General features: G+C 41.6%; 1 protein-coding gene across 2 annotated transcripts in view; it reads right to left on the bottom strand.

Moving 5' to 3' along the window:
• Window positions 1–16,409, bottom strand: part of kcnh5b (potassium voltage-gated channel, subfamily H (eag-related), member 5b) — a 99,380-nt gene that overhangs the window by 25,805 nt on the left and 57,166 nt on the right. For both annotated transcript variants that reach the window (XM_035743024.2, XM_035743025.2), the window contains exons 8-10: window positions 14,750–14,949; window positions 14,033–14,285; window positions 8,631–8,827 (exon numbers count right to left, since the gene is read on the bottom strand). In XM_035743024.2, coding sequence (XP_035598917.1) covers window positions 8,631–8,827; window positions 14,033–14,285; window positions 14,750–14,949 — 650 coding nt within the window. The remainder of the gene's footprint in view (window positions 1–8,630; window positions 8,828–14,032; window positions 14,286–14,749; window positions 14,950–16,409) is intronic.

Here is a 16,409-nt window from a genome sequence, read left to right as displayed (position 1 = left end):
GGTTAATGTTGCCTAGGCTTACATTTTTAAGTCGTGTTTTTTTTTCAATCACAGCGGTAGATTTCGGCTTGCATTTTGACTCAGAAAGTGACCTTGATTTAAAAAAAGGTTGGTGACCACTGCTCTATTTGAACATCACAAAACAAAACTGTGCAGTTTTATCAGTGTGTTGAAAATGAACACATAAACCAATAAACACCTTTTCAGACAATATGTTCAATATTCATGTTTTTCAATATTCATCATTTAAAATGTTTTTATTGAAATCAAAATCCTACTCATATGACACCTATCCTTTACAGCATCTACAGATAAAACATGAAGGAGTCTTAAAGGAGGCCTGGGTAAGGGCCTCCTTTAAGTAAATGTAATAACTATGCTTTGATTCATTATTTCTCAATTATGCTTTTAGATACAAATGTTAAATATGCCAACAATCCTTCCTCCAGAAGACTATATTCTATGGATCGATTACATTTTGTGAAAATCTCCAAAATCCTGGTATTTTTTTGGTCTGGGTTTTTTTGTGGAAACTCTCATTACTAATACATCAGTCGGCTGGTAAAAGTATCCTTGTCTGCAGGGTCAGGCGTCTCTTACCATTGTCCTCCAAGCACACAAGCTGTCCCAGCTAACAAAAATAAACCATATAAAAGAGCCCCTAACGACACAGATATTCTGTAAATATTTGGTGCACTCTGTGGATGTCTGCTTCTTAGGCTTTCAACCTAAATGTACAACGAGGAATACTCCAGAGATCTAGAATTCTCTGAAAAGTATTGGTAGCCTAGTATTCGACAGCACTGGGAAAATATTCAAAACTGATACTTTTAATACCAGAACTGTAAAGCGCTGCAGAAGTACAGCATAGATTTTGCTTAACAATGTGCAGTGGCCCCTTTAGGCAAAATAAAAAATAGTGTTTTTTTAAAGCATTATAGCTCTCCTTAGTCAGGTAAAGAGGAGTCTAAAAGCCCCGAAGTGTTTTCTTAAATGAGAAAATGGTTAGGTAAGTTAATGCTCATCTTACCAAGATGGAAACAATCGCTCAGACTAAGAGAGAGAAAAGGTGCTTTTGTGTTGAAAATTCACAGGGCCCCATTTTTAACATGAGCATTCAATCATTTGTCATGTGTTGTATGAAACGATTAATGTTTTCATGAATGTTTTCAATGTTTTTATAATCAAAAGGATCAACAGTTTCGAGTATTTGTTTCTGCATATCCACAAAATATGCATTTCTGAGATTATTTGAGAAAGAGAAAAGTTTTGTTTCATTATGAAAGTACACTGTGTATGCTGAAATACTAGCAAGAAAAACACCTTCCACACTTATTTCCACCAGCCACAGTCACTAATGGACTGAATGACAGACATACAGTATGTCACGAACTCCAGGTGCAGAATAGCAAGCAGGCCTGCCTCAGTACTGGTCCAGGGCTGACCCAAATACTAGCCGTCGTCATGTGCCTGATGGCTGTGTGACATCTCTCACACTGCATTGTGACTAATAAGATGATGAGTCATGGAGATGGAACTCAATCAGTGCTCCATCAGACCAATTCATTACACTGACTCTCAAGCGCCAGCCATGTAGCACAAGCATTTCGCTACACTCGCATTAACATCTGCTAACCATGTGTATGTGACAAAAATTTGATTTGATTTGGTACCAGCTCACAAACTCAAAACAGGGACCAGGCCTTGCTATCTCTGCCTGGCCGCTTCCCATCTCTCCACTGGGATTCTCTGCCTCTGACCCTATTACGGGGGCTTACTGGCTCACTGGCTTACTGGTGCTCTTCCATGCCGTCCCTAGGAGGGGTGTGTCACTTGAGTAGGTTGAGTCACTGACGTGATCTTCCTGCTCGGGTTGGCGCCGCCTTGGGTTCGTGCTGTGGGGGAGATCTTCATGGGCTATACTCAGCCTCGTCTCAGGGTAGTAAGTTGGTGGTTTGCAGATATCCCTATAGTGGTGTGGGGGCTGGGCTTTGGCAAAATGGGTGGGGTCATATCCTGCGTGGTTGGCCCTGTCCGGGGGTATCGTCGGACTGGGCCACAGTGTCTCCCAACCCCTCCTGTCTCAGCCTCCAGTATCTATGTTGCAATAGCTTGTGTCGGGGGGCTAGGGTCAGTCTGTTATATCTGGTGTAATTCTCCTGTCTTATCTGGTGTCCTGTGTGAATGTAAGTATGCTTCCTCTAATTCTCTCTCCCTCCCATGGGACCATGCCTCAGGACTACCTGGCCTCATGACTCCTTGCTGTCCCCAGTCCACCTGGTCGTGCTGCTGCTCCAGTTTCAATTGTTCTGCCTGCGGCTATGGAACCCTGACCTGTTCACCGGACGTGTTACCTTGTCCTGGACCTGCGGTTTTTGACTCTCTCTCTCTCTACCGCACCTGCTGTCTGGAACTCTGAATTCTTGGCTATGAAAAACCAACTGACATTTACTCCTGAGGTGCTGACTGCACCCTCTACAACCACTGTGATTATTATTATTTGACCGTGCTGGTCATCTATGAACGTTTGAACATCTTGGCCATGTACTGTTATGATTGCCTGGCACAGCCAGAAGAGGACTGGCCACCCCTCAGAGACTAGTTCCTCTATAGGTTTCTTCCTAGTTTTCTGCCTTTCTAGGGAGTTTTTCCTAGCCACGTGCTGCTACAACTGCATTGCTTGCTGTTTGGAGTTTTAGGCTGGGTTTCTGTATAGCACTTTGTGACATCGGCTGGTGCATTTGAATTGATTTAATATAGCGGCAGTTCAACACACACACACACACACACACACAAACAGAGTATCAGCTCTGAGGGTAAAGGCTACCTCTGCTATTTCTCACTGGGAGATAGCAGACCGCCAACATGTCTGTGGGTGTTAACTGCTAAAAGGCCACAGTAAGTAAGGAGTCTATTAGTATTTAATATATAATTCATTATGTGAAAATGGCTCTGACAAAAGACCTATTGGGTGTAGAGAGAATAAACATGGTAAATACCTTTAGGATTAATAACCTAATAATGTGAGAATTACATTCCAGAGTTCCCTCAAGAGTGAATGGTAGTGCTGAGCAATTAGTGTTTTCTGAGGTGGGTTCGGTTTCAGTTCCATTTATAAAAAATGATTTGCGGTTATTTTTTAAATATTAAATACACTATTCATTATGTGGGTGAATGCTGTAATGGACAGATCACAATTTACTGGGGGAGGGGTGGTCGAAAATAGGGGAAGGTTGTCAAACTAGTTTTTGTTGCTTTGGGGAGGGCTGTGGGGGGTTTTTTTGGGCAAAGAGGAGGGTAGTGTGTTTTTTTCCCATGGAGTAAATTCACTCTTTTGCAGGATTTACTCTATTATTTCTTCCATATAGCCAAATTTCCTCATCTCCTCCCCTGTATCAAGGTGGTTTGGTACTTCCCTTGTGACCTAAGCTTTTCCGTGTGCTAACTTATACTATGCCACAGGTCAGTATAGTCTATCAGTCTAACGGTCTGTCCTGCCCTCTATCCCACATTCATAGTGACAATAGTGATAGGTGGATCCTTTGTCCATATCTGTAATAGGCTAACTAGCAATCATACAGTGCATTCGGAAATAACTCAGACTCCTTTAATTATTTTTTAATTTTTTAAATATCACATTTACAGAAGTATTCAGATCCTTCACTCAGTACTTTGTCGAAGCTTCTTTGGCAGAGATTACAACCTCAAGTCTTCTTGGGTGAGACGCTACAAACTTGGCACACCTGTTTTTGGGGAGTTTCTCCCATTCTTCTCTACAGATCCTCTCAGGCTCTGTCAGGTTGGATGGGGAGAGTTGCTGCACAGCTATTTTCATGTCTCTCAAAAGATGTTAGATCGGGTTAAAGTCCGGGCTCTGGCTGGGCTCTTCAAGGACATTCGTAGACTTGTCCCGAAGCCACTCTTGCATTGTCTTGGCTGTGTGCTTAGGGGCATTGTCCTGTTGGAAGGTGAACCTTCACCCCCAGTCTGAGATCCTGAGCACGTTTTCATTAAGGATCTTTATCTCTCTCTATTTTGCTCTGGTCATCTTTGTCTTGATCCTGACTAGTCTCCGAGTCCCTGCCTCTGAAAAACATCCCCTTAGGATAATGCTGCCACCACCATGCTTCACCGTAGGGATGGTGCCAGGTTTCCTCCAGAAGTAATGCATGGCATTCAGGCCAAAGAGTTCAATCTCGGTTTCATCAGACCAGAGAATCTTGTTTCTCATGGACTGAGAGTCTTTAGGTGGCTTTTGGCAAACTCCAAGTGGGCTGTCATGTGCCTTTTACTGAGGAGTGGCTTTCGTCTGGTCACTCTACCATAAAGGCCTGATTGGTGTAGTGCTGCAGAGATGGTTCCTTCCTGAAGGTTCTCCCATCTCTACAGAGGTACTCCAGAGCTCTGTCAGAGTGACCATCATGTTTATGGTCACCTCCCTGACCAAGGCCCTTCTCCCCCGATTGCTCAGTTTGGCCGGGCGACCAGCTCTAGGAAGAGTCTTGGTGGTTCCAAACTTCTTCCATTTAAGAATGCTGGAGGCCACTATGTTCTTGGGAACCTTCAATGCAGCAGACATTTTTTGGTACCCTTCCCCAGATCTGTGCCTTGACACAATCCTGTCTCTGAGCTCTACGTACAATTCCTTCGACCTCATGACTTAGTTTTTGTTCTGACATGCACTGTCAACTGTGGAACCTTTTATATAGACAGGTGTGTGCCTTTCCAAATCATGTCCAGTCAACTGAATTTAACACAGGTGGGCTCCAATCAAGTTGTAGAAAAATCTCAAGGATGATCAATGGAAACAGGTTGCACCTGAGCTCAATTTCGAGTCTCCTAGCAAAAGGCCTGAATACCTATGTAAATAAGGTATGTGTTTTTTTTTTTAATGTTTAAAAAAAAATCTGTTTTCACTTTGTCGTTATCGGGTATTATGTGTAAATTGCTGTAACGTAACACAATGTGGGAAAAGTCAAGGGGTCTGAGTACTTTCCGAAGGCACTGTATCTGCAAGCTGTTGGCTCGAGCGCACGTGCCAATAGCAGAGTGGGCACATTCCCTACAACTACTGTACACAACATGCTTAGTGACAAAACCATCAGCATGCCTAGAGTTGAAGAAGCAATGGAAATCCATTGAACTTGTATTTTTTTATGTATTTAGGCACCGACTTTTATCTGTAGCAAGTCAATTTGATGAAAAGACAACGCTGACGGGACAATGCTCTAAGATTTGGCAGGGTCAGGCTTTAGAGTGTTTTAATATGGTAGTGGACTAGATGAGAAGAATGTAGGTTACTGTGCAACTCCCTATTGAGTTAGGATGCCATATTAGAACATAAATGTATTTATAATCATTTGTTTTATAATTATTATTATTATTATTATTATTGTATATCATTGTAAAGCTATTTATTAATTGAAACCAGTTGTGCAAATATGCTGAACCTATTGTGTTTAATTCTGTTGAGACATTTTCATTGGCCAAATTAAATTTGATCTGTCTTTTTAATTGTGTACTCCGTATTTATTTGAAGATACTGTAGGTTATAAGTAGGTCTGTTGTAAAATAAATTACAGCCTATTTCTGTCATTTGCTGGGTATGGTAGGCACTTGCCTTTGTTGGTCATTGCTGCGATATATCCTGTGAAGGTTGAAACCAGTTCGCAACTGTTTTGCTTCATTCTGTTATGCCATTTTCTTTGGCCTAATTATCCAACTGTAATGCTGTGTCTGCAGCAGCATAATAGCCTGCTCGTAAGTCATCTGACATAAAGACATGCATGTCGGTACCGTAGCAAGCTGCCAGCATATCTCTATAATATAGAATAATATATGCCATTTACTGAAGCAGACACTTTTATCCAAAGCGACTATCTCTCTCTCTCGATCGCTCTGGGGCTAGGCCTAAGCTTCTTGTTAAATATTAATATCACACAGTGGACCCTAAGCCTATACATGCAATGCCCTGATGCATTTAGTGCTCAAATCTCTGACAGCTGAACTGTGAGGTGGACAATTATTGTTTTAGGAAAGTAGCCTAAAAATGATTTATTTTTTAAATGGCTATAAAGTTGTGCATATACTATACATCGAAAGATAAGGAATAGTGTTTTTGTAATTTGTTATAGGCTGTTTTTAAGGACACGTAAGTGTGGCTCCAATATCCTTTGTTTATTGATGGTGCTGGCTGAGCCAATTCGGATCTGAATGCATATGGATGTCTGGTAAATTTCTCAAATGTCTGGTAAATTAAAATCTTCCCGGTCACGCTATGCGGCGCCAAATTTTCCTAGAGTAAACCCCAAAATGTGAATATTATTTTTATGCAGATTTCAGAAAATTTTCATTAAAATCTGTCGCCAATTGGATGGGAACTTATAGACACCCTAAAGACTCTGGCAAGTGCGCTAGTCCAGTGTCACTTTGATTATGCCTATACATCATGGTTCCCCAGCCACCCCAAACATCTAAAGAATAAGCTCCAGACTAGGGTTGAATATTTTCTCATTATTTTACAAATGTTCCCTCCAAGAATAATCACTTTTCTCTCAGGTAAGCCGGTATTTCCCTCCCAAACCAGAAGTATTCTAATATGTCTTGATTTGATTAGAGCTTTGGTCGGCATGAAAATTCAAGCCTGATGCTACCTGAGCCTGATAAGCCATACATTAAATACATTTTATGAGCCCTGCATTAATGACATTTTATGAGCCCAAGCCCCAAAAAAAACAAAAGATTGTGCCATTATCCAATATACCATTACGCATGACAGAAAAACATAAAAGCCCATAGATGTACTGTAGCTATGTTAAAAAATAAGGTGACCCCAAAAGCCAGAGATGGTAGCACATTAGATGTGCATTCAGTCCTTATATTACTGTAGCATATTCTGCAGCAAATGTAGGGACCACAATGGAAATATGTCCCCAACTTTATTGTGCAATCATGGTAACTTTTAAAATGATTTGTGTATATACTGTATGTATTTTTATAATAAAATCAATCAATCAATCCAAACTGTGCAGAGGCCATTGATGAATCAAAAGAGACATCTGTTAAAAAACACCAAAAAAGTTTAACGACATTCAGAGATCGTCAAGCCAAGCCTTCGATACTGGGTACGGCTACAAGGTAAGGAGGGATGTGTTTTCTGTTTGTCCAGATTGACATCTATTTATTGTGGTGTTGAAAACGCAAACCACGCCAGTATGTTATTTTTTTTCTTTATTGGTCATGTGGTACATTGACACAGAAACCTGATGGTGAAAAATGAATTGCATATACAGTATTTTATTTAAGTATAAAGATGGCATCAAAATGCTGAAAATCTAACTTCCCCCTAGCTGATCATTGTCTGCAGCCAGCTCTGATTGTGAAGTAATGAAACAGGCATAGTGAGCTCCCCTGTGATGGTCAGCAAACCCTCAACTTTCTGACCCGTAGCACTGCGTGGCATCGATTGTGCCACAAAAGCAAAGTAGATAGATACTCACGTCACTACAGTTAATGCTATTTGTGGCCGTAAACATTGTTTTGAGTTAATTCTATGAGGGGGGAGGGTGTTCAATTTATTTTACAGTACAAGGGACACATTGAGTTGAACGAGCAGTCCCAAACAACACTGAATAAAACAATTAATAAAAGTCCCATGATGGTAGTGACTGCCCATAACGGCTTATCACTTACTAAACAATTAATTAATTCACATTCATTTATTTCATAAAATATTTCAGTTGTGTATATTACATTTGTTTTATTTGATTACCAAGTCATCATCTCATCTCTACGGAGCTGCTGCCTATGCTGTCTGACAAAACCCTTATTTTAGTAATTCTTCAAAGTAAATTAGACTTTTATGGCTACTGAACACCAACTACCAGTCACTTAGATTATGTATTTTCAGGTAGAGATACCAAGAGAAGACACTGCTCTCTTATCGCTCTTTTGATCACGAATTCTTCTCTCGAATCTCTCGCTCAGTGTCTGTCCCACACTAATCTAATTTGTATTTTTATTTTTTACCTTTATTTTACTAGGTAAGTCAGTTAATAAGAACAAATTCTTATTTTCAATGACGGCCTAGGAACAGTGGGTTAACTACCTGTTCAGGGGCAGAACAACAGATTTTGTACCTTGTCAGCTCGGGGATTTGAACTTGCCTAGTAGCAGAAGTAAATAAAAAAACTCACAGAACGGACAAGTAGGCATACAATGGATTATGGTGATTGTAGTTAATTACCACATTTTCTGCTCTAAACTATGTAGAATATTGGTCTGTTGGAAACTACAACTCCCTACTCCATCGCCCAGTTCAGGCTTGATATGATTTATCTCTAGACAAACTGTGCAATGTGCACATTGAGCTCACTGAAAAAGAAAAAGAAAGAAAAGGAATTCAAATAAAACTGAAATTTCGGTTAATGCTCAGCACTAGTGATCCGAGAACTAACTTTCTGCAGTCAAGGAGAAAGGCAACAAAAACACTCTGCAAATGTTTTAGATGAGAAAATAGGATACAGAAGAGGGAGGAAAAAGGAGGAGGACTGACATGTGGTTGTCAGTGTGTGTGTGTGTGTGGTGTGTGGTGTGTTGTGCGTGCGTGCGTGTCACTGCGTAACTCATACCCGCTTGCGTAGGTTGCAGGTGAGGATAAGGTTGCGTGAGAAGGAGTTCGCAAAGGCTGTGTAGAACTCCAGAACCTTGAGCAGTGCCTCTCTCTTGATGATGTGCAGGTCGCAGTACGTCAGCGCCCGCACGTTAGCACACGCGTGTGCAAGAGTGGTCTCTTTCCAGAACACATCTCCAAACACATCTCCTTTACCTGAGAGAGGGGAAAGATACATTGAGAGATTTGTGTGGGAGACAAAATAGTACAATATTTAGTATTTTCTGAGTGAAATCACCAGTCACAGATGTTATGGATATTTTGAGATCTGAGGTTTAAAGGTTTCCTTAGCAACGAGGTTATCTGGCTGAGCCCTTAGCAACCAAAGATACTCATTACTCAGTGCACAGTAAAATGTTACAGGCTGATTTACTCTAAAGCCAGTAAAGACCAATAAAAACATTATTCTCATTTCAACCAATCTAAAATTATCATAAACTGTCAGTTGAATATCAAATCAATGGTTCACTTGAAGGGATTGCACTAGTATCACCAAATGACAACCATTGAAACTCAGTCCAACCAGTCTACCATACAGCAGAGAGAACCCAAACATCAGAACCACAACACAGACAGGATGTGTCAATCTTGTCTCTCCTGTACCATTTCCCTATTGGGTCTGAGGAACCATTCAACTAAAGAATCCTGCGGTGCTGGAAGCTCGGTGCTGGAAGCCCCCCCCCCCTTAGAGGCACAGCACGCCACCAATTATTGGAGCCAATATGGAATGTCAGAGAGATCAGCCTGGTGGCTCTAGAGGAGTTAGAGGTCAGCATCAACCTGAGAAGAGGTGTCTTACTGTCTGTGGTTGGAGATCAATGCAACACTACTCTCACACTACAATCATCCCTTGTGGAGGTTGATGGGAGTGAATTCAGTGTTTCATGTTTGTGTGATCAATGGTGGTCATGGTGACAACTATAGCTCCATGTAAGCTAGCAGATTTCTGAGACTAAGGCACAGTGCTGACGCGGACTGATACAGTCTCATCTCCCTCACTTTACTGCATATCCAATCAGTTCACTGGGCCAGAACATATTGCTGTGTGAATAATTTTCCCCACTAAAATTCCCTTTCTCATAAAGCAGCATGAATAATAGATTGCAAAATTAGTCCAATCATCGTTTCGTGAAACGCAACTAAACCAAGACAGAGCGGAAAATCATAAACTGATAAGGCCGATGGAATATTGTTTGATGGAAAGTTGCTGTAGCCCTGTGGCCAGTGGAATGGATTATTAAAGGTGTGTGACTCTGCAGGTTGTCCAAGTATAGGCTTGTTACAGTGGGAGTGTTGCAGGCAGCTCCTCTCCTCTCCTAGTGGGCTGCTAATGAAGAAGAGAGAAAGGATCCACAGCTAAGAGTTAGCTTAGTGATTGCCAGGGGAAATCAGAGGGGTCACTCTTTCTGTCTCGGTCTCTCTCCCCCGTCAGCTATGAGCCCTAGCTATTCCTCTTGCCTGTTTGCACCTCTTACCTCCAGGGGGAGGCAGGCAGAGTTGGCCTAGGCTAAAGGGAGGTGTTCACTGTTTGCCCACGAGACATACAGCAGTCAGCTAACCCTGCCACCATAGTATTGTCAAGTTTTGCAACCAGTCTATGAGTAGAATCACATACCTACAGTAAAGTGGAATTGAGCAGGGTGAATAGCAACATATCTGGCACAAAATGAGGCGTGACAGATGATTAGTGCTCATAACTTACCATCAACAATATTAAACATGATAGAACAAACGTACAGACTACCATTGTGCAGAGAGTTACACTAATGTGCCTCCTTCCTCTCGTGCTGCGCCCCCCCACGGCTCCTCCACCGTGGGTCTCCTGCATTGTCGATCTGCTCTAAATCATCACAGTAGCACCAGGCATGCCCCCCCCCCACCGCCCCAACCATCCATGCCCCCTACGAAGTCTGTAATGTGATCCCGGGACCACCTGTGGTGGCAAGACAGACGCCTCACGTCGGTGTCCATTTGAGCTGCTGATTAATGTCCTCCATGTTGTGTGGCAATTCATCTGTGGCTAATATACTTTTTATGAAGCTCTAACTACAGCCCTACTCTAGCTCCTAATGAAGTTAAAGTAGAAAAGCAATAAAATAGCCTCCGAAAACACCCGCTGGCACTACAGCCTGCTCTGCTGGTCTCCAACTCTGTCTTTATCTTTCGCTTCTTTCTTCCTTTCTATTGCATATGTGTATTTTTTGTTGCTGTTTGAGTTGACAAGGCATCAGCCAAACCCCATCATCCACAATAGTGATAGTCTCTGCGGTTATCGCGGAGTGGACGAGTTTAGTGTCATTAAATATTGTGTGGCTGAAGGGAGGGTGGCGGGCGTACGGGTTGAATTAAGAAAATCAATACCATAAACAAAATCCATTCATGCATAAGTATTGCGTAATTTATATAGTTTACATTGACTTTTTTCTTTCATTCTTTTAGGTTATCTGGTATTAGTGCATAAGCCTAAACTTTAGGCTCTAACTGTACCCGCGCCAAATTGCATACTTTTGGGAACTGGCATAAAAAGTTAACATCAGGCAGAAATCACATTGTCGAACTTAAATTCAATAAGACAAAAGCCACGAAAGGAGAGGTAAAAATGAAGAGAAGAGAAGGCCAAAAAAATTCATTCTTGGAAAATATTTGGTGAAGTGGTAAAAAAAATATATATAATAGCAGTGCCGGCTATGTTATTGTGTGATGAATGTGAGAAACTATACAAATCGACAGTCACAAGACTTCAAATAGGCCTATGGCATGTCAAGGAAACTGTAGCCTACTGTTTAGATGGGTTAAATAGAAACTGAAATCTGGACATTGATGAACTAGAATATAACATACTGTTTTTTGGCTCCAAACTCCAAATTCCTCCTCTACGATCTGTAGAGGTGCTGTATTCATCATAAAAGCATCATAAAAGCTGACCATATAAAATATGTATCGAAGCCAAATTGAAATCTTATCGGAACACATCCGGTCATTTTCACAGCTTTCTTTTTCCGTACAACCGGTCAAACTGATGTCATTTGGACACTTTGTACAGAAAATCTTTCCTGTTTGTTATTTTCTCCCCAGTACCTAAACATCTTTGCTCTGCGGAAGATGACAGAAAAACCTTGACCGATGTCACCTAGTTTGAAGCATTCATTCTATCGATCTATTACAATATTCTGTTGAGCAAGGTTTTATTTATTCTTATAGTGCAACATATAATGACAAAAGAGAAGCTACATGTATCCAGTGACGACCACTGCCCCACCTGTTTTGAGCCACACCTTGGGGTTGCCTGTTTTTGCATGTTATTTTTACACCTTAATACGTATCAAATATCAGTGAGCAAAAAAATGTAAAAAAATATATATATATAATAATTGAGTAAATCCAGGTGTTTCAGCCTAGCTCAGTGATTTATGTGGTGGTGAGGCAGCCAGCAGAAAATACAGGAGAGTAGGATGGTAATGTTCTCTAGTTGTGCCGTGATTGGTTAATGTTCTCTAGTATGTCAAATCACGTTATATCTACATTAGCTTTGATTGCACTTATCATGTCAACATCATACTTTCAAAATCTTAACTAGCAAGCTAGCAGTCATCATCATGAATCAAGTCGACAATCTACTGGCAAATTATGTTTAATCCTTGTCATATGAAGAGAAATAATGAAGAGAAATTATAGATAAAACGTATCAATGCTCATTGGACATTGGATATAAACAAGTTGGAAATCTCAAATTCAACAATGAGAGGTTTGAAAGGAATCAGTGGATAACTGAAAGCATTGCAAAGCAATCACTAGCCTGTTATTCAGTGGAGTGGGTGTGTGGTCCCAAGACTAGTTTTAAGGGTATCTTTTCCAAGCTGAAATGGATCACCATTTAACATTGGCCATGCTGTCAATCCAGCATGACTTCTGCCACGCTCAAAACAACTGGAAACTCAAAACTAGGAAATCTGACTTCAGTGAGTTCAAGACATCGGGAACCTTGGAAAAAAAACTTGGAAAATACGTTTTGAACGGTCATCCCACTCGGAATTGCAAGTCCGGAACTCGGGCCTCTTTCTAGAGCTCCGACCTGAAGATCACTGACGCTATCATGATTCGACCTTGTTTTTTCAGATTTCCCCGTTTTATTCAAAGCACCATAAATCCAGAAAATGTCAGACTTTGATTACAAAGTTTTCAGACAAAATTTGCCCACGTGGAACTGCCGTGCCATGTTTTTGTTCAAGTGAGCACAGCACAAGAAGGTGAGTCCAAAAAAGTATTGTATGCTGCTGCATAAATTCTGTAATATGCCAGGGAGATATATATACTGTAGCAAAGAAAGTAATACTAAGTGTACAGTATGTTGTGTAGTAAGCTGTTAGTAGCCCATGTTCCTCACCCTAATAATTTGGTCCCTTTTCAGCTCTTAATTTCACCTACTGTTCTGACTTGGTGGTGCACATGTAGCCTATAGCCTGTTTTAGAGAAATGTAATCATCGAATATTGTAGAGAGCTTTCGTGGTCTACTTATTTGCCCCCTTTATTTATCCTACGGTTCTGAATTGGTGTACAGGGAGAACACTGTAAGAATGGCCCATGTTCTGAATTCTGTCGGTGTACATTTTAAAAGTGCTGAACAAATAGTTCTATTGACTCGGTCCATCCTAGCTCGCTCATTGATGTCTTAATCGGAATGACTGATTCCTTCTTATCTGCTCGTCATCCCCTTATGCCATAGTTTGTACATCTCAATTGTCAGTAGAAACCAAATTTTTTTAAGCAAGTCAGCCATATCAGCTATGTTTTTTTTAAATGAGACTGAATGAACTGTTTCACTGCCAGACAAGGCTACGCTGAAAGCCAAGTGTAGCAGTGGTAAGGTGACGGGACTGCTGTTGGGACAGCTTTATGTAGGCCCTAACAGTTTGCGGACCCCGTTTGTCACCGTTATAGTGCAATTAATGTATTGTGTACTGTTGTGTTGTGGCTTTGCTGGCATGCATTTTTTATAGTTTGCCCCACCAAGATTTACATGCTAAAATCCCCACTGCATGTATCTAACTATAGACATTATAAGCAGAAACATATCTAAATAAGGCAAAACAAAATCCTGCACACCCTGTCAAAAAATCGTTCTGCAGTCTTTGACTGTAGCATATAGTGCATTTTCTATATTTACGGGTTCAGTTTGGGTGAGGGCCTCAGATTTTCACATTGAAGTTGGTGGTTGCGGATGAGTTATTAGCAATTGCAGGCTGTTGCGGGTGAACAAACAGCTGACCCGCACACCACTAATCCACAGACAAACTCAAGAACTCACCAGTAAGTTGGTGTGGAAACTAGATAAAGTTGCCATGATGCATTTTGCTGCTCACCTAGGATAGCGATGACCTCATCGTCCTGGATGACCTCCAGTGACCCTGACACCACAAAGCAGAGTGTGTCGACGCTCTCCCCAGCATGGAAGATGAGGTCTCCAGGGGCGCAGTGGATGGTCTGGAACTCCCCGGCTAGAGAGCGCAGGCAGCCGTCACTTGCCAGGCGGAAGGCAGGGTGCTCATTGAACACCTTCCGGTTCAGGTGAACACAGATGTCTGCCCGCATGTCTTTAGGACAGATAGACAGCACCTGGAGAGTGGACAGACAGACACCTGTCCATCAGGCTTTCAGGCTGTTTGTATTACTTTCAAATAAAATGGTATTGTCTTATACACATGTTTAGCAGATGTTATTGAGAGTGTAGCGAAATTCTTGTGGCATAGTATGGGTTTCACCATTGTACTGAGCCATTGCAGTATTGTGTAGTCCCATTCATTAGAATCCAATGTGTTCTACAAGACTTCTGCAGTTATCTCATAACCATACTACTACTGCATCTATGCTCTAACCCCAGCCCTGGTGTTGTTAGATCCCATCCTTCCTGTGCTGCAACCACAGGCAGCCCTGGTTTTGTTAGATCCCATCCTTCCTGTGCTGTAACCACAGGCAGCCCTGGTGTTGTTAGATCCCATCCTTCCTGTGCTGTAACCACAGGCAGCCCTGGTGTTGTTAGGCCTATCTCTCCTGGGTCCAAGCTCAGGGGCATGGCTCACCTTCTCAGTGTCGATGCCCTTGGACATGGACCATGTAGAGACAATGTAGTCCATCACCCTCTCACTCAGCCCATTGGGCACCTGGTAGAGCTTGAGGAAGTCCCTCACGTTGTTCAGCATCTCGTGGTAGCGGTTGGTATTGGCGTACATCTGCTGGAAGATGGTGGTCACATTTCCAAAGATGGTGGCGTACAGGAGAGCTGGAGAAGAAAGGGAAATTATCTTTCAAATATAGTTGTCATAAAATTAAATGAGCTGAAGTGAGTGGTAATGACAGGTGACAGATTGTGTATATAATGGTGTTCATGTACTCCATGGGAGAAAGAATAGGGAGAGTTCCAGAACCACTAGCGCTCCACAAGACTTACTGACAGCCTCCAACGCTGTGATTGTAACCTAGCTCACTGTTACCATAGAGACCTTACCCAAAAATAGTTCTGTCTTCTTCTCCCAGCCAATAAAAAGACAATAAAAGACAAGAAATAACAACTTTAAAGACTTTACAATGGGGGAGGGATCCGCGCTGGCACATGATCCAGAGAAAAGAGGGTGGCAGGCTGGCTGTTGAGAATGATTCAGCAGGCAGGAAGGGCACATATTCCTTCCTTCCCTGTGGAATTATTAATAACTACTCTCCTCTCAATGCAGACAGATTCAAACAGCTGCACCTCACACCTGACATCAACGCACCTGTGAACGACTGCTGACAGTGTTGTTTAGTCAACGTCAACAGACCGCAGCGTGACAATACCAACTTGTACGTTTCAGATTAAAAGTCTAGTTTCTAAATCTAAAATACCTCTGGAAATAAATCCAGGTATTTGGATACTTGTTAATGAAACTCATAAACACAAATTGAAGATATCATTGACATTCTACCTTATCTCTTCAAGTCAAAGACCAAGTCAGAGGGCATGGCCTTAGCTCTGCGCTTGCCAGCCTGGCCTCAGAGCCAAACAAAACATAATTGACATATTTCTGAGCACCTCTAAGACATATGATACCTAACAATGGTCTAGTTACTTTAGACAGAAATGAAAGTAGGGAGGTTGGGGAAGGATGGGTGTGTGTAATCTGCGACCGTCTAACAATCCAAAGGTTACGTGTTCGAGTTGCGTCGGGGACAACTGTAGCATTTTAGCTAAGTCTTCCCCCTAACCATTATTCTACCCCAAATCACCAACATGCTACATTGTCGTTTTAGTTCCCCTAACCTTTCACATAAATTATCCTCATAATTCCCCTTTGTTGTTACAAGCAACCTGGACTCAGAGAAAGACTCCAAAACCATACATCCTCCAAGAGGTATGATAACTTACGAACATGGTTAAATAAAGGTTAAATAAATCAAATAAAAATGATAACTTACATCATCCAATTCGTATGCTATTGTACGCCCTGGTAAGACGTATGATACTATACGTCCTCTAATTCGTATGATATTGTACGACCACTATTAATTTCATAATGTAACCTAACGTAACATAAATATCATACTAAATGGAGTGTCACAGATTTATTAACAGAATAATACGAATTGCCTTGAGACTACATTGCAGAGCCTGGTCCAAAACCACAACTCAACACATTAATGTCCAATAAATATCTATGACAAAATGGTCAAGCAGCCAATCACTGGCACTAACAGCCATTGAAACTA

This window comes from Oncorhynchus keta, chromosome 29 (genome assembly GCF_023373465.1).
Source record: "Oncorhynchus keta strain PuntledgeMale-10-30-2019 chromosome 29, Oket_V2, whole genome shotgun sequence".
NCBI classification, from domain to species: Eukaryota; Metazoa; Chordata; class Actinopteri; order Salmoniformes; family Salmonidae; genus Oncorhynchus; species Oncorhynchus keta.
This window is presented reverse-complemented; position numbering and strand designations above follow the sequence as displayed.